We start from the raw sequence: 17,794 nt of genomic DNA on the forward strand, positions 1-17,794 counted from the left end.
CCCTCCTGCAGCATGGGGCTGCCCCCTGGACCTTCCCTGCCATGGGATGGGGATGGGGGACAGCCCCTGCATGTGTGGTGGCTGTGTTCCAGCTTACATCTGGTTTTCATTTTGCTTGTTGGTTTATTTTGTGCATTTTAAGCCTGAAGTGGGTTTTACCTCTAGCCCTGCCATGGTCTCAGCCCTTGGGAGCACACCCTGGGGCCGGGCAGGAGAGCGGTGAGTGGTGTGAGTGTGGCCGTTCTCAGCTGTGGGGTGATGCAGGCTGAGCCTGCCACATCCAGGGCATCCCCCATGCACCCAGCACCTCTGAAACACACCCCCAGCCCTTGGGCTGTGCTTGCACAAGGCTGATGCATCTCAAATTTGAACAAAGCCCCCGTGCCACCATGCGGGAGCTGTGCTGGGGCAGGATGGGCTGCGGGAGTGCCTGGGTGTCATCTGTGCTGGCCGTGGCAGATGGCAGCTTAGCACAGAAAGGAAAACATTAGTCTTGGGTCAGAGGTCGCAGAAACATCTGCCTCGGGATGCTTTCAGTGCCAGCATTGCTGTGGAGGGACAAAACCTGTTGCTGGTGGGTTGGCGGAAAAGCCTTGCGCGCTGCAAGTGGGGAGGGAGCGAACAAAGGGCCGGCAGTGCGTGCAGAGCTGCATGCACGGAGCACCCGGCGCGGGGGCTGCAGGCTGGCGGGGGGCTGGGACGGGCACCCCCACTCTGCCGGCGCTGCTCCTGGAGCGAGGGGATGCTGGAAGCCACGATGTCCGGGCAAGCACATGTGTACTGCAAAGCTGTGGCAGCGGCGTGGCAGCAGGCAGCAGAGCTTGTTGGCTCTCTGGCATTTCTGCGGTTCATTCATGCTTTTGATTATATGATCTGCTGAGCTTTTCTGGAGCCTTGCTGAAATAACTGCATCGTTGGGCCGTTGTTTGTAACTCGTGAAGGATGTGCAGCAGACACAACAAATGCACGTGCCCACGCTGAGCAGATCCCGATTTGGCCTGGGCTCAGCGCTGGGAGTGGGGTTGGAATTTGGGGCCGCTGTTCCCATTCCCAGGCCGTCCCCCGGGACTTGCTGTCTGACCTTGGACAAGGCCTTCTCCATCACCCTTCACATCGCCTGTGAATCGTGCCGGAGATTTATGGGTCGGGAGCGCGGTGCATTATTAATTGCGCCTCCCCCCTCGCAGCAGTTTGCACTCCGGGAGCGGGTGCTTGTTCGGGGCCGGCGCGGAGGAGGAAGACATGTCGCAGCCTGGTGTCGTGGGAATCCAGTCCCCAGCCTCTGACTGACCCCCCGAAACAAAAAGCCACCGGATGGACGGCAGCCCCAGACACTTGGGGGGTGTAAATCAGTGTGTTCACACCTGCAAGGAGCACATGCAGCATCCCCATCCACAGGGATGGGGACCAGCTGCTGCATCGCTGTCCCCTGTCCTGCCTGGTGCTTTGGTGACGGCCCTAATCCTGTTGATAGGTCACGTAGAAAATATCCTAGAAGTGAAGAGTTGTGATACTGTCTGCCCTGACTTGCTCCTTGTGCCAGCACTGTGCTGGGAGGGGGAGTGTCGTGCAGTGGAGCACGGCTCGGCCATCACCAGAGTACGGATGCCATCACTCTCCGTCAGGGTCTAAAACAGCGTGGTGGGTTGCAGCTGGAGTGTTTGATTCCTTCTCAGCAGGTTAATGAGTCAACAGAAACATTTCTCAGCTGCATGCTCAGGGGAGGGAGACATACCGGTATTTTTAGCCATTCCTGCCTGGGTTGGGAATGGGGCGTACGTCGTGTGTGGGGCTGGGAGCATGGCTGTGGTGGCCTCTCCGGGGACTTCCCAGAGGCTCCTCTGGACCCCAGGGAGCTCAGCCGCCTTTCCCCACCTCAAAGTTGGTTTCTAATGGCCCTTCTGAGCTGTTTTGATCCTGGAGCACCCGCCCTGTCCTCTGCCAACACATATATCTATAATTAAAGCATAGCTTTAATGTCTCTTTTGCTAATTTCCATAAGCTGCTTGGGGTTTGGTTTGGGTAGCCCTCGCTTGGGAAATGCCAAAGGAAAAACCACAGGGTGATCTTCACCTGGCTGAGCCCGCGGGGACGTCGCATCCTCCACGTCTGCTCACCTGGGAGCCCTGACACCACCACCCGCTGGTATGTTTTTTACAGAAAATAAAGCTTAGCTCCCTGGGCTGAACTTTAGGAGAGGTTTTAGACCCTGGAGAAGTAGGTGGATGCACGATGAGGTTGCAGCGCAGATGGGAGCTGAACCTAGCTCTGCTGTATCCAGCCTTTCCAGACCTGGGAGAGCTGAAAAATACATTTTGGGCTGGCCTTATTCTTCACCTGGTTTTTGATCTCTTGCTTTGCATGCGAGGCTTGTCTCCAGGCTTTCCTCTGCAGCTGGGACTCTCTAAAGTTGTTGCGGTTTTGGGGCTTTTAAATGCAGCTCCAGAGTGAGCTCTGGGACCTGCGCGGGGTGGAAACAAGCAAAATTCATCCCATGGCTTTGGTCCATAGCCATGCTCTTCCCTGCCTGGTCTCAGACTTGCTGTTTTTAACATGGGCAGGAATAGCATCATTTCTGTGCAGAAGCATCTACAGATGATGCAGCAGTGGTGTTGAAGCTGCCAGGTGCAAGGCTGCCCGTGGGCATGTCCTGGGCGCTGCCGTGTGTGAGCAGAGAAGCGTCCGTGCTTTCGTGCTCCTGCTGAGCAGCAATATCGCTGCTGTGACAGTGATATCGCTGCTCTGAAACCTTGAAAAGAAACCGAGATGACTTAGAAACTGTGGAAGGAGTTTGAGAGGGCTCCCTGAGCTGGTGCGGTGTGTGCCGTGCGTATGCGAGGGGTGTCCCCGTCCCTGCCACGGTTGTGGTTGTGATTTGGGAATCACCAGGCGTCGACAGTGATCTGTGCTGCGCAGCCCTGCTCTGTGCGATGCAAACTCCTCCGTGGGTTGGAGTGGTGACTACCGGATTTTAAGGGTGCCTGTATTGTATTGCTTTTTTTCTGAAGAGTTGCTTCACCTGCACATCTCGGTGGCTGGAATACACCATGTTGTGGTAGAAATACCCACAATGTGATGCATGAGCGTACCCCGGTCCCACCTGCCCACATGTGCCCATTGCTCAGCTCAGTCCATTCTGGCCAGGGCCGACCTGTGCCCAGCCCTTCCCTGGTGTCTATTGCACCCTCTTCCCTTGTTGAGCTGATTGTGTCCATAAACCAGCTCGTAAAAAAAAAAAAAAGAAAACCATTTTTAAAAAAAATAAATCTGCCAACTCCATGAAACTTGAGGGGTTTCCTGAAGCAAAAGCCTGGAAAGCTCCCAGGCGGCCCATCTAGGCACGGGGCAGCCCCCAGCCCAGGCACTGCCAGTGGCCCCAACCCCACTGTGTATTCAGGCAGGGGCTCCCCTGCCTCCCAGGGGAGTTCCTCCATCACTAATTAACCTCCTGGCTAATAACCATGCCAGGGCTAGGGCTGGGCTCTGCTCCGGCTTCCCATCGTGAGCCCAAACCACCACTAGCCTGCACTGAAATTGGAAACGACCTGAAAATTAATTGGGTGGGAGGGCTTTCGGTTCCGCGCCCCTCACCCTAGCCTTACTTAAGCCCCACGGTGCAGGAACCCCAATCCCAGTGATAGCCCCGCCGGCTGCCCAGCTCAGCCCGGGATGCAGAACATCGCCTCCCAGTCCCGGCTGCCCATGGCGAGCCAAAACCTGCGCCGTGGTGGTTCCCGCGCGCTCAGCAGTTCCCGCGCTGCCCCCGGGGCCCTTTGTCCAGCATAATTTTTTTTTTCTTATTCCTTTTTTTCCCCTTCCCCCCCCCACCCCGCCCTTTTTCTCCCATTGGAGAATCTCGTGACGCTTCCCTGTCCGCCAGCCGCCACAAGAGCCCAGAGGATTGTTTTAAGAAAAAAAGCGTGTGTGGTGCGGGGAGGCGGGGGAGAGCGGTGCTTTTAACAGATGACTGCACACTTGAGCGGTTTGCCGGCGGCGTGCCTGCGCCGGCCGCCCGGGCCCCGCACAATGGCCCCTCTCAGGCGGCCGCGGCCCCAGCCCTCGCATTCCCCCGTGCGGGGCCGCGGCGCAGCCACCCAGAAGCGCCATCGCCCCGCGGCCGCGTCGGCCTGGGCTCGGAGCCGCCGGCGAGCCGGGCATCGGCCGCGGGCGCCGGCAGCTGCTCTGCCTCATTAGGATGCACACCTGCTCCCCGCCGCCCTTTGTGTGCCGAGCAGATGCCCTGATTTATTATTATACACATTTTCTTTTTCATTTGGCCTGGATAATGCCGTCTCATTAACTCAAAATGTCTCCGAATCCTGACAAATTCTCACACAATCCCCAACAATGAAATCAGAATTGGGTTAAAAAAAAAGTAGGGGAAGAGGAGAGGGGGAGCGGGGCCAAAACGTGGTCCTGCCACCGGCACGGCACAGCAAAGCATGGCGGCTCCAGGCTGGGGCTGGCTGAGGGCCGGGGTTTGCTGGTTGCGCTTCACCGGAGGAGCCCCACGTTCTTGTTTTGGGGTTTGCAGGCTGGTGGGGTTTGCAGGTGAGTGCTCTGTTCTGCAGCCGTGGGGCTGCAGTGTTCCCCGGGACCCTTCCTGCTCACGCCAAGGGGGCTATGTGCTGCGGGAGCCTTGGAGGCCATGCATGAGACTTGGGGACACAAAGTCCTGCCAGCTCAGGCGGTGATGGGTGCAAACACATGGTGGGTGCCCTGAGCCCCGACCTACCAAAGCACAGCCAGGACCACAGTCCCCCAGTGCTCAGGTGCCGTCGTCTTCCTCAGCCATCACCTCCAGCAGTAGTTGCCTTACCCCAAGCTCGTAGCGATGCATGCCACTGCTCCCAGATTTATTTCTGCTCTCAAGGCCTCTGATAGCAGCCAGCAGCCCAGCATGAGCTGAGCGCTGTGTGTCCTGCTCTGCTGCGGTGGCATTGCCATCGCGGTGTGGGATAGCAGCAGGCCAGTGTCGTCCCACTCCTCCCATGCCGTACTTGCGAAGGGTGCTCAGTGCAGCCCAGGCAGGGCAGCAAATCCCCCTCTGGAAGCGGTGTAATGTGAGCAGAGTTGGTTGGGGACGAAATATGTGGCATCTCATGTTGCAGATGTGATGCAAGCGATGCTGCACAGGAGGGTTTGTGCTGGGGAGGTGCTGAAGGGCCTTGTCCCCAGGATCTTTGTTGGATGTTGGGTGCCCTTGGTCTCTCTGTGCACAGCTTTGCTCTGTCCTCCTTTCCCGGGGGACAGCTCCGTGCTCTGCAGGGTCCTTTGCCAGCCCCACGTCCTGCCCAGCCTTGCCGGGATTTGCCCTTGCAGCGCGTCCCCATCACCTGCCCCGGTCCTGCAGCAGGCAGTTGCTCCAGCCCTGTCGGCCAACGGTGACAGATGGTTGAGCCGGTGGCTGTGTCAGGGGGCCTTTTCTCAGGGCCCCCGCGCAGAGGGACGCGGCAGCCGGGGCCAATTGTCCCTCCTTGCACAGGGGTTTGTCATCAGGTTAGATCTTGGCCAGCTGCGAGGAGCAGGAACGTGTCCCACCTGCTACCAGCCAATGCTGAGCCCATGTTTGATTGCGTTTGGGTGATTTTTTAGGATGGAGGGAGGATAAAAATCACCCTGATGGAGCAGGGAGCCTGGTGCAGGCAGGGGTGGGCTGGGGCACAGGGCTATCCCTGTGCTGCTCAGCCCCATAAGCCACTGCAGGGTTTCCTCTCCCTCAGGGTCTGTAGGTGCCCTGGGCTGGGTGTGGGTATGAGGTGCCCGTCCGTGCTCTACCACGTCCCTCCTTGTGCCTTGGTTTCCTCTTCAGTAAGTGGGGGGGGAGCAAAAAAAGCATGTTGCAATGAGAAGCAGGACGTCAGAGCTGGAGGCTGTGGTTTTGCAAGTCAGTGCAGGCCCCTCGATGGGGGATGCCTTTGTTCCCGGCACCTCTTTCATCTTCCTCTTCTCAACCCAGCACAGCCAAGGCAAAGCCTTGCAATTACCAAACCCAATGTGCCAGAATGCGGTGTGGGGTCGTGCCTGGGGATGTGTTCCCGGAGCCGGTCCCTGGGGTTGATGGGTGCCGCAACCCCTCGGGGCTGATCCCACTGACGGCGTGTCTTGCCCTTACCAGGTGTAGCAGTGCCCACGTGGGTGAGCGGTGCCAGCTGCCCAACCCCTGCCTCAGCTCCCCCTGCAAGAACGCCGGCACCTGCACCCCGGTGGTGCGCGGCAGCACCGTGGACTACACCTGCACCTGCCGCCTGGGCTTCACTGACGAGCTCTGCCTGACACCCCGCGACAACGTCTGCCTCAGCAACCCCTGCCGCAATGGGGGCACCTGCGACCTGCTGACGCTCAGCGAGTACAAGTGCCGCTGCCCGCCGGGGTGGTCAGGTGAGGCGGTGCAGACGCACGGCATGGGGACGTGGTGACACGGCTGGGGGGAGAAGGACAGCCTGTGTGTGACAGGGGTTGCTCCTGGAAAATCCGCGTGGATGGAGAAGGGCGCTGCCTCTGATTTTGGCTTCCTTTGATGCTGGGGGAAAGGTGGGGTGATGGTTTGCAAGCCCGAGCTGGGGCTTGGGAATGTCCCTGGCTGGGTGAGGTGCCAGCCTCCTGCATGGGTGAGGGTTTTACAGGGGCAAGGGTGGGGGGAGTTAGTTGCAACCCCTGTGAACACAGTCTCGGAGCCAGGTCTGCACCCCTGCACAAAGATGGCTCCCACTGAGTGCCTGAGCTGCGGTTTGCATCCTCATCCTCCCGCCCTGCTCTCCCCAGGCAAAACCTGCCAGCAGGCCGACCCCTGTGCCTCCAACCCCTGTGCCAACGGGGGCCAGTGCGTCCCCTTCGAAGCCCACTACATCTGCCGGTGCACTGCCGGCTTCCACGGGGCCAACTGCAAGCAGGACGTGAACGAGTGCAACACCTCGCCACCCATCTGCAAGAACGGCGGGAGCTGCACCAACGAGGTGGGCACCTACCAGTGCTCCTGCAAGCCAGCGTACACCGGGCAGAACTGCGAGCACCTCTACGTGCCCTGCAACCCCTCGCCCTGCCAGAACGGGGGGACGTGCCGCCAGATCGGAGACACCACCTACGACTGCACGTGTCTGCCAGGTAGGGGCTGCTTCCGAGGGGAGGGATGCGGATAGGGGACCCTCTTGCAGCCCCTTTACCCCCCCCCCATAACAAGTAGTGCCTGATCTTCCCTCGAGTTATAGCTCTGGGAGGGACAAAAAAAGAGGCTACAGGCTCTCGGTGCCACGTGTGTTTGGGAAGACACTGGGCAGCGATGCACGAAGAGGAGAGGTCATCTGGGGGCTTTTTATACTTGGTGATTCACCAAAATAGCTCTTCCAAAACAACTGTTGCAGCAGAGGCCCCTGTGCGGATGCTCATATTCCAGAATAAGAGTGCCTTTTTCCGCTTTAGCTTAATCCACTTCCAGAATGGAATAATTAGCCCGGAATAGCTATTTTGGAAAGTTTCCGAGTGCAAATGGAGTTGGAGAAGGGAGACCCTCTCCGTGCTCGCTGCTGCTCCCTCTGGCAAGTCACGGAGCAGCCCAGCTGAATTACAGCCTCTGAAATGAAGGGCTCATGCAGGAGGGCGCCCGGTGGGGGCTCTCCCAGGAGCTCAGCACCCTATACAGGAGCTCATCACCTTGCAAGGGAGCTTGTCGCCCTGCATGCCAGGGGAAAGAAAAGCGGCTGTGAAAGGGCCTCCTGACCCCAGGAAGCCCTTTCACTTCTGCCCTCGGGCAGTGGTCTGCAGTGTGGTTGGGGCAGGGAGCGGAAGGGGCTGAGCGTGGCCCCAAGCTCCCCCCATCCCTGCACCGGCTAGAGAAATGAAAAAGCGGAGTTTCCTGCCGGCGGGTGGCCGGCACAGCCCAGAGCTCCACTGTCGCCCGGTGCAGCCCCACACTCAGAGCAGGCTGTTTGCTGGTGGGGCGAGTGCCATTTCTCACCCAAGCCAGCCATGCTGGCCGGCTGCGGCAGACGCAGAGGGGACACATCCCCCCTCTCCCGTGGAAGGAAGCTGTGGGGAACACTAAGCTGCCTGAGAAGTCTCTTGTGGGATTGGTTTGATCTCCTCTGGTTGCCTGTAGCCCTGCAGGGGTTGGGGCAGGACAAGGGTTTGGCGGCTTCTCTGCTCTGCACCCTGGGTAGTGCTCGGCATTACCGTGGGGTGCTCCAGCCTCCCTCTGCTGTAGCTCCTGCCCCACCGCCACCGGGGATGTGGCATCGGGGTGGGGATGGGGTCTCCCAGCTGGCACAGACGTACCCACATCCTGCTGGCAGCCCAGCCCAGTGCAGGGGGAAGATGTGCAATCCCCACCGGGCAGCATGGGGGATCTCGTCTTGTTCTCTGACACAGCTGAGAGGTTCAATCTCCTTCCCAAAGCTTTTGGCTGCAGTAACTCAGGAGGCTCATTAACTGTCCAAACTACACAGGGCCCTGCAGGATCTCTTGCTTCCCCTCCATGCCTGCTCGCCCAGGCTGGAGCAAAGCTCCTGTCCCTGGGGGCAGCAAGGTGTTAGGGCTGACCAGGCAAGCAGCACTGGGGAAGGAAGCCTTTCCTTCTGGGATGAGCTGGTGCAGCCGGGAGCTCCCAGGGGCGATGCTCTGCGGCAGCAGCTCTGAGCCGTGGCCTGGTGGAGCAGCATTGCCACAGGGATGGGCAGGTGGAGGGAGCAGGAGGAGCAGCGCTGGCCCTGCACTGTCATTCTGCTGACAAGGCACTTTCCCTGGAGCAGCCCAAGCGTCGGGCACATCGGGGTGAGGTACAGCCCTGGGGGAGCATCCCTGCTTGGGGGTGGGGGGGGATTGGCACTTTCACACCCAGCTGCAGCTTTGTGAGCTGCTTCCAGGAGATTTGCATGCTGCACAAGCTGGTTTGCTTCCCGTGGGGTGGTGTGGCATGGCACGGCCCCTGCTCCGAGGAGATCGTGGGGTGGGGTCCCTCGGCACCTCCGCCATCCCCATGGCTTGCTGCAGGAGCTGCATCGGCTTCAAGCAGAGGCAGGAGGGATGGGGGCTGTTTCTCATGATAAGAGGGTGATTGATACGCTGGTATGCAGCGCAGCAGACCTGAAACAATGTCCCCTTTTCATTCCCGGAGAGGCCTGGCCATACCGGGTTTCTTCAAGTTAAACTAATCTCAGCCGTTTTATCATGCCATCACTGCAGAATGTAACCCTGAGTTTAAAGTAATTGCAGTACTAATTACTCATTCGGATGGTTCAAAATGAGTTAATCCTGGTATCTAGGACATTGCCAGTTATTGCTGTTCAGTCTCAGCCCAGCTGCTTAAAAATGAGGTGCAAATCAACATTATCTGCTTTGGACTCCTACCAGCAGTCGTAAATAGCTATTGCTCCTCCTCGTGTGATGGGGCTGAGGCTTCGGGGGAGAGGAAAACACAACCGTTTGGAGAGAACTGGGCCGGGGTCTGGGGTCCCGCAGAGGGTGAGCCTGGGCACCAGGTCCCTACCCCATGGAGGCAGAGGTGACATAGTGAGCTGCCTACAGGGGGGAAGCAGCCTGGTCTGGACCTGCAGAACGCCTTGGGGAGTTTGGGGGAGCTGCAGGTGCACGCCGGCGCTGCGGGGAGCTGCCCTGGGCTGGCATTGCCGTCCGGACCCGAGTGCCTGGGCGGGCTGGGAAGGCTGGATGGTGGTGGAGTTGGGGGCTTTTGGGGTCTCAGAGTCAATGCAGCTCTTAGCCCAAGCGGCAGTTGGAGGGGGATGGGGTGGTTTGACAGATGCCTTGAGAAGGGCCTGGCTGTTTCATTTCTCCTGCAGACACCACGGGGAGAGGCCGGGGGCGGTGCGGTTTCCATGCATGCCTCACTATCAGGTGGAGGCGATAACATAAACCCGAGCAGCCGGGCTCACCGCACGAGAGGCGGGCTGGGATTAGCACAGCGCCGCGTGGGGCGGTGGTTCACCCTGCCAGGAACTCGGATCCCCCTCCGGGGGAAGCATTGCTGATGAGGCTCTTTACATGTGAAATTAAGTCGGTGATTCAGCACCGTGTGCTGCGAGCCTTTGTGGGAGCAGCCCCAGTTCATCCCGGCTTGCTGTGGAGCTGGATCCTCCGCCGCTCGGGGCGAGTGTCTCCAGAGCCGGGGGCTTTGGCAGACGAGCCCCGTGCTGTGGACGCCCCGTCTGCCCTGTATGGAGGAAGCCGCCGCCGCTTGCCAGGCCCGGTGATGGCGAAACCTGCGCAGCAGAACCAAGCCCCGGCAGAGGCGGGATGGGGCTGGGGATGAAACTGGGTGGCTGGCTTCAAAGTCGGGCTGGGAGCACCTGGTGCACGCTCGGCATCCGATAACAAGCAACCTGCCATCGGCAAAGGGGTAGTGGGGGGCTGAGGCTACGGCACAGCCAGTTGGTTGGTCGGCATCACGGCAGATGTCTCCTCTGCGCAGGGTTCACGGGCCAGAACTGTGAGGAGAACATCAATGACTGCCCGGGCAACAACTGCAAGAATGGGGGCACCTGCGTGGATGGCGTCAACACCTACAACTGCCAGTGCCCGCCCGAGTGGACAGGTAATGCTGCCACCAGCAGTGGGGGTGGCACGGGGCTGGGCTGGGAGGATGGATCCTGCCCCGGGGAATGCTAGGGACCGGGTGGGGAGAGCCGTCCTGCTTCACAGCAATGCTCACAGAGCAGGTGGGAGCTGGGTAGCGCCAGCCTCATGCAGGTGCCCTGTCCCCTGGCAGGTCAGTACTGCACCGAAGATGTGGACGAGTGCCAGCTGATGCCCAACGCCTGCCAGAACGGGGGCACCTGCCACAACAGCCATGGTGGCTACAACTGCGTCTGCGTCAACGGCTGGACAGGCGAGGACTGCAGCGAGAACATCGATGACTGTGCCACGGCTGCCTGCTTCCACGGGGCCACCTGCCACGACCGGGTAGCCTCTTTCTACTGCGAGTGCCCCCACGGCCACACAGGTGAGGCTCCATTCCATCTTGCCCCTTGCTCGCAGTGCAGGGTGGCAGGTCCCCACGTGTCCCCTGGCTCCTAGCTGAGGTCTTGGTGCATGATGACTCTGTGCCCATCACCCTTGACGTGCACCTGCCTTTTGCTCCCCAGGTTTGCTGTGCCACCTCGATGACGCCTGCATCAGCAATCCCTGCAACGAGGGCTCCAACTGCGACACCAACCCCATCAATGGCAAAGCCATCTGCACGTGTCCTTCGGGGTACATGGGACCGGCCTGCAACCAGGACGTGGACGAGTGCTCGCTGGGTGAGCGCTGCGGCTGAGGTCGCACAGGTGGCAGAGGAGCAGCTGGGGAAAGCACCGGTGCAGCCGGGAGCTAACATGGAGCCGGGAGCGTGTCCTGTGAGCCGTGCTTGTGTGTTGCAGGAGCCAACCCTTGTGAGCACGCAGGGAAATGCATCAACACCCAGGGGTCCTTCCAGTGCCAGTGCCTGCAGGGCTACTCAGGCCCTCGCTGTGAGATTGACGTCAATGAGTGCCTCTCCAACCCCTGCCAGAATGACGCCACCTGCCTGGACCAGATCGGAGAGTTCCAGTGCATCTGCATGCCCGGTGGGTGGGCAGCCCCACGAACCCCTGCCCTGGTGCTGGGTGCGGGTGGGCTCTGGGTGCCCCCGACCTTCAGCTTGGTGTTGGTTTGGGTGAGGAGTCACGAAAGGCATGTGTGCCTGGGGACAGCACCGAAAAGAGCTTGGTAAAGATTGTCTGGTCTCCCGCAGCAGTGGGGGGACGGGAGGTGAGAGTTGGGCACCATCAGCCCTGCTCTGGATTCCTCCTCCTCCTGACCCTGCTGGGTTGGATCAAGCCAAGGGCAGGGAGGTCTGGGGTGGACAACCATGGAGCAGCTTGTGCCTCAGGTCCCAACACCTGTAGCACAGCTCCTGAGCTGCCTTTGTAAAGACAGGGGGACCAAATGTGCCCCAGTTTAACCTGCCCATCCTGCGTGTTGGGCCAGCCCCGTGCCGCGGTGCTGACGATGCGCCGGGTCTCTCCACAGGTTACGAGGGGGTTTACTGCGAGATCAACACGGACGAGTGCGCCAGCAGCCCATGCCTGCACAACGGCAACTGCCTTGACAAGATCAACGAGTTCCACTGCGAGTGCCCCACCGGTATGCAGCATCCGTCCCACTGCCATAGTGGTGGAAACAAAGCTGTGATGCATCCCGGCTCAAGCCAGAAAGGAGCCAAAAATGGGCTCCTTAAATTTCAGAGCTCCCTGAAATGGGGAGAGAGAGCCGAGGACCTCTTGGTGCTTTTGGTGGTGGGTTCCTCCATTGCAGCAAAGGGCTGAGCCCTGTGCAGGCGATGCTGCTCCGGGTCGGGCCCATGGGAGAGGAGAAGGAGGATTAAACCCCACGGCTTTGCACTTGAAAAGGCCCCTCTTTGGGAAGGAGGTCTGGGGGTGGGGGGGGGGCCACACCAGCGGCTTTGAATGTGGTGTCAAAGTCACGGGGTGGAGCGGAGAATGGGGAGACGGTTAATCTGTGAAAGGAGGTTTTGAAGTTCAGAGACTTTGCTCCTCTAGAGATGTAAATAAGATGCTCTCAATGGCGGGTCGCAGCCCCGCATTCAGGGCCCCCAGCAGCCGTCCCCATGGAAACCCAGCGCCCTGGCCGGGACGTGGGGGACCAGCGGGATCTGCCTGGCGGCGGGGGGAGGCTGGCGGGTCCAGCCGCTGCACCGGGATGTGACTTCTCCCTCCATTCCAGGCTTCAACGGGCACCTGTGCCAGTTCGACATTGACGAGTGCGCCAGCACCCCCTGCAAGAACGGCGCCAAGTGCGTGGACGGCCCCAACACCTACAGCTGCGAGTGCACCGAAGGTGAGGGGTCCCCATGTCCCGGGGGTCCCACCCCACCGGGCAGGAACAAGCCACCTTCTGCCCTGTGATGTGCCATAAAACCACATTGCGGAATTGCTAACAAGTGCCCACCTCCCCAGGCATCTGCTGTGGGGGGCGTCCCCAAACCCTTCACCAGTGGGGTTGGTCCCTGCTGATGTGACTCCCATGGGGCAGGACTGTCGGTTTCTCAGGCATCGTCGGAGCGAGTCGAGTCCTGCTGCCTGCCAGGCCCAGAGCTGGGCGTAACGAGCCCAGTGCTTATTAGGTGTGGCCCTGCAGCAGCCGTCCCGCCGCGCTCCCTGCCTCAGCGGCAGGCGGCAGCGAGGGGGAAGGCAGGAAGGAAGGAATAAAGCTGCCTCTATGGGGACGCAAGGTGCAGGGCTACGGGGGCTCACCGACCGAAACCCAAGGAGCGGTTGCACAAAATGATGACTTGAGCCCTGGTGGCAAACAGTGGCTCTTTTGTGGAGCAGCTCCCGCCAGAAATCTTCCAGCTGAATGGCCTCTAATTAGTGTCTTGCTAATGCCAAGCCCCGATGAAAAGCTGCTATGTGGGTTTGGCGGGGTCTAGTCAAAGCTGTACTTTGTCCTCAGCTCTCCACCCCCAAAACCGGCGGGGAGGGAGCCGGCCAGGAGAATAGGATCTGCGGGGGGGGTTATTATTCGGGGGTGCCTGCGGCCGGCCCCCCCGTGCTCTCTGGGACAAGCCACAGGCGAGCGCGGGGCCCCACTCCTGAGCTGAGGCGGCTTAATGCAGGTCATTGTGCGCCCCGGGACAAAGCCCGCGAGATGGGGTCTGACGGCCGCGCTGCCAGCGTGCTGGGGTGCTCCTCTGCCTGCATCCTGCTCCCGGGGTTCCCGGGGCTCGTGGTGGGGCAGGTGCGCAGTTCAAGCTACCCTGGTGCACTGCCTCACACCTAGCCAGTGTGGGAAGGAGTGTCCCCCATCCTCACCCTGCATCCCCCATCCTCATGCCATGTCCCCCCTCCTGACCCCGCATCCCCCATCCTGACCCCGCATCCCCCATCCTTGTGCCGTGTCCCCCATCCTGACCCTGTATCCCTTCCGCTGGTGGCAGGTTTCTCGGGCACTCACTGTGAGATTGACATCGATGAGTGTGACCCCGACCCGTGCCACTATGGGACCTGCAAGGACAGCATCGCCGCCTTCATCTGCCTCTGCCAGCCCGGCTACACAGGCCACCGCTGCGACATCAACATCAATGAGTGCCAGAGCCAGCCCTGCAAAAACGGGGGGACCTGCCAGGACAGGAACAACGCCTACAACTGCCTCTGCCTCAAAGGGACCACGGGTGAGCGGGAGGGATCCCCCGGGGGCTCCACGTGGGTCGGCTCTGCTGTGCGGCACCCTGGTCCCATCCTCGTCCCCAGGCGGGTTGGCCCTGGGCCACCGCCAGCAGCCACCCCGGTGCCGGGGCTGGCCTGGGGCATCCTCGGTGAGGGCAAGTTCTCCCGGTTTGGTGCCTGGCTCTCACAGGAACCACGCCCCAGCCAGGACCCGGGGAGCTGCTTGTGGCAGAGGTGCTTTGTTGTGGAGCAGCGGCGGCAGTCAGTGCCGGCGGGCTTTGGTGTGCCTCATCAGCGGGGCTGGGGACCCCCTAACGGCACCGCTCTCCTCCCCAGGGCCCAACTGCGAGATCAACCTGGACGACTGCGCCAGCAACCCTTGCGACTACGGCAAGTGCATCGACAAGATCAATGGCTACGAGTGCACCTGCGAGCCAGGTTACACAGGTGAGGGAAGGGCATAGTGGCCACTGCGGCACGCTGGGGACCTGGACTGGATCCAGTCTAGCGTCAGGGAGCCCTGGGATGTCCCCTGTGCGGGGATGCCTGCCGCTGGTGGTGCCCCACATAGCCAGGGAGAGGGTGGAGCGAAGAGGGGAGATGCTGCCATCCCACTTGCAGAAGATTTTGCACCCTCCAGCTCTCCTGCTTGTTCAGGAGGGTGACCCCAGCTCAGGCCGAAATCAAAGGGGTGTCTGATGCCGCAAATTCAACTCCCTCTGCGCCCACTCCCATGGGTATCAGATTGCCGCCTTGTCTGACCGGTTTGTTTGATCGCGGCTGGAAATGGCGGAGGGCTTTGATGGGAACAGCCCCCGCCTCTCCCTGCTCTCATGGCCCCTTGTCCTCCTGCCCACCGGGAGCCGCAATAAAGCCTGGCTTTGTGGGCTGCGGCAGGTAGGGTTACATGCTGAAACCAGCTCCCTTTGTTATTCCCTCCTGGACCAAACGAGCCCAGGGCATGGCCTCTTCCCAGCCACATTTAATTAAGCCAGGTGGGCGATACAGGGGTGTGAAGTCACCCTACCTGGAGGACAGCCTGCTCCTACACGGCTGGCACACGTGTGCCCCGAGATTTGAGCCTCTGGCAGCCATTCCCCAGGTGGCCTGAGGGGGACCTTGTGGGTGGGTGCCCCCCGACAGGCAGCGCGCACCCGCCGTGCCGTGCCGTGCATCCTATGGGGTAACGTTTCATCGCCCCCACCCCCCTTTCCCAGGGCACATGTGCAACATCAACATCGACGAGTGCTCCAGCAACCCCTGCCACAATGGGGGCACATGCAAGGATGGCATCAATGGCTTCACCTGCCTCTGCCCTGAGGGTTTCCACGACCCCAAGTGCCTGTCCGAAGTGAACGAGTGCAACAGCAACCCCTGCATCCACGGGAAATGCCACGACGGGCTGAATGGGTAGGCTGGAGGGTGCTGGGGCTGCTGGGACCAAAGGGCCACCCAGCAAAGCTGAGTTTAGAGGAAGGGCGGGCAGCCATCTCTCATGCTGGTGCTTGTCCATGCTCTGTGCTAGTCCCAGGGGATGTTTTCCTGCAGGGACGTGATTAGGTGCCTGGGCTTTGCTGTGTAGACAATGGCTGGTGGAGCTGGGAGGGCCACGTCAGACCAAATCCTGTGCTTTATGCCCCAATTTTTCCCCAAAGCTACAGGTGTGACTGTGACCCAGGGTGGAGTGGGACAAACTGCGACATTAACAATAACGAGTGCGAGTCCAATCCCTGTGTGAACGGTGGCACCTGCAAGGACATGACCAGCGGCTACATCTGCACCTGCAGGGAGGGATTCAGCGGTAAGGGTGCAGCTAGGGATGCTGTCCCGTCCCCCCCATGCTGGGGCCTGGGTAGGAGTTCGGGGTGGGCGTCCTCATGACGCTGGACAGGCTGGAGGCTTTGCCATGGGGCTGGCGGAGACCCCAGGTCTGGGTGACAGACGTGACAGTGCAGCCAGCCTGGGCACCCTCAGCAGAGTTTGACCACCCATGGCTGGCGCTGAGAGCAGGAGGCTCTCCCAGGGCAATGGGTGGGCCACTGCCATTGTCACCACGTCGCCGCTGTACCCTCAGCCCCCTCCCACCAGCACACCTCCATCACACTCGCTTTTATCTGTTTTTCTTAATACAGGACCCAACTGCCAGACCAATATCAACGAATGCGCTTCCAACCCCTGCCTGAACCAGGGCACATGCATCGACGACGTCGCTGGCTATACCTGCAACTGCCTCCTGCCCTATACAGGTGAGGGAGAACACCCTGTGCCCCCCCAGGCCCTCGCCAGGGCTCCGCAGGGCTGCTGCTTCGGATGTGACAGCAAATTGGTCCCTCTGCCTGTCCAGCGAGCCAGCATGAAGTGCGGAGGCTTCCCTCGCACTGCCCCACCATGGGGCTGCCCATGGCCGTGGCTCCACCTCCCTATTCCATGGCACAGCTGGAGGAAATTCGGAGGAGCTTTAGGCAGTGGCCAGCCAGAGCTTCCTCCTTTGTCTTCCTCCTCCTCAAGGGCACCGAGGCGGTGGCTCAGCCGCAGCCTGCAGCCGGGGCAGCAGCAGCAGGCGGCCGCCCCTCTCACACCCCACTGTCCTGGGGGGGTCAGCACAGCCGGTGGCCCCGTTCTCCTGCCATGATGCTCATGCTGGAAAAAGCGAGCTGAGGCCGAGGGGCTGGGGGATTCTGCTGAGCCAATTCCTGTTTGCTGGCCTCCCGCTTCCGCTCGCGCAGAGCGGCAGCCGGTGCACAATTGCAGGAAGCCGTGAGCAGTTTCCTGCACTCAGCAGTGGCCATAGAAACCCCTGGGGGGACGGGGACTGGGCAAGCGGGGAGGGGAAGGCTCTGGAAAATAGCAAAGGCCAGTTCGGGAGATACTGGCTGACAGGGAAGATAAGGGTTTGGAGGGAATGTGTCCCTTGGCTGGATGTAAACAGGAAAAGCGGCTGAGAAGGACGGGGGGAAGCGCAAGGGGGGAAAGACACCCTGAGCGGCTCTTCCCTGCCAAAGGAAATGTGCAGTGCTTTAATGCAACCCAGATCACCGAGGCCTAAAGGATTCATAGGGAGCACGGGATCACGGTGGACCAGGGATGGAGGAGATGGCCCCAACTGGGATGCGCTGGGGCAGTGGGAAAGCCCAGAGCCTGTCCCAGGGCTGGCAGCAGCCCAGGGCAGGGGAAGGGGGTAGCAGAGTCTTGGGCCACCCCTTGTTTCAGAGGGGGTGTCAATGAGTGTTTTTGCCTGTGCAGGAGCCACCTGCAAGGATGTGCTGGCCCCCTGCGCTGGTGGCCCCTGCAAGAATGGTGGCGAGTGCCGGGAGTCAGAGGACTACAAGAGCTTCTCCTGCAGTTGCCCATCTGGCTGGCAAGGTAGGGGTCTGGCCTGGCTGGGCGTTCAACACACCAACTGCCCCTGCACCCCACTCCTCGGCTGCTCGGGGAGTGAAAGATGGAGGGGAGGTAGCGTGGCTGGGGGGCAGTGAGCAGGTGGCTGCCTGCGTGCCCTGCCAGATAGGAGCAGCCCTGCACGGTGCCCAGCGTCAGGGAGAGTCCTGACCTGCCCACGGCTCAGCTGGGTGGATGGGACGCGGCCATCACCTACACCCCTTGGCGAGGGCAGTTTCCTGCGAGCAGTACCCAAGAAT

General features: G+C 60.7%; 1 protein-coding gene across 2 annotated transcripts in view; it reads left to right on the forward strand.

Moving 5' to 3' along the window:
• The window catches only part of NOTCH1 (notch receptor 1), a 43,445-nt gene that overhangs the window by 13,576 nt on the left and 12,075 nt on the right, over positions 1-17,794 (forward strand). For both annotated transcript variants that reach the window (XM_075112328.1, XM_075112329.1), the window contains exons 3-16: positions 6,119-6,381; positions 6,766-7,104; positions 10,421-10,543; positions 10,718-10,951; positions 11,094-11,249; positions 11,370-11,555; positions 12,001-12,114; positions 12,715-12,828; positions 13,928-14,161; positions 14,493-14,603; positions 15,374-15,566; positions 15,812-15,957; positions 16,289-16,402; positions 17,400-17,519. In XM_075112328.1, coding sequence (XP_074968429.1) covers positions 6,119-6,381; positions 6,766-7,104; positions 10,421-10,543; positions 10,718-10,951; positions 11,094-11,249; positions 11,370-11,555; positions 12,001-12,114; positions 12,715-12,828; positions 13,928-14,161; positions 14,493-14,603; positions 15,374-15,566; positions 15,812-15,957; positions 16,289-16,402; positions 17,400-17,519 — 2,447 coding nt within the window. The remainder of the gene's footprint in view (positions 1-6,118; positions 6,382-6,765; positions 7,105-10,420; positions 10,544-10,717; positions 10,952-11,093; positions 11,250-11,369; positions 11,556-12,000; positions 12,115-12,714; positions 12,829-13,927; positions 14,162-14,492; positions 14,604-15,373; positions 15,567-15,811; positions 15,958-16,288; positions 16,403-17,399; positions 17,520-17,794) is intronic.

The sequence above is a fragment of the Phalacrocorax aristotelis genome, chromosome 17, assembly GCF_949628215.1.
Source record: "Phalacrocorax aristotelis chromosome 17, bGulAri2.1, whole genome shotgun sequence".
In the NCBI taxonomy this organism is placed as follows: domain Eukaryota; kingdom Metazoa; phylum Chordata; class Aves; order Suliformes; family Phalacrocoracidae; genus Phalacrocorax; species Phalacrocorax aristotelis.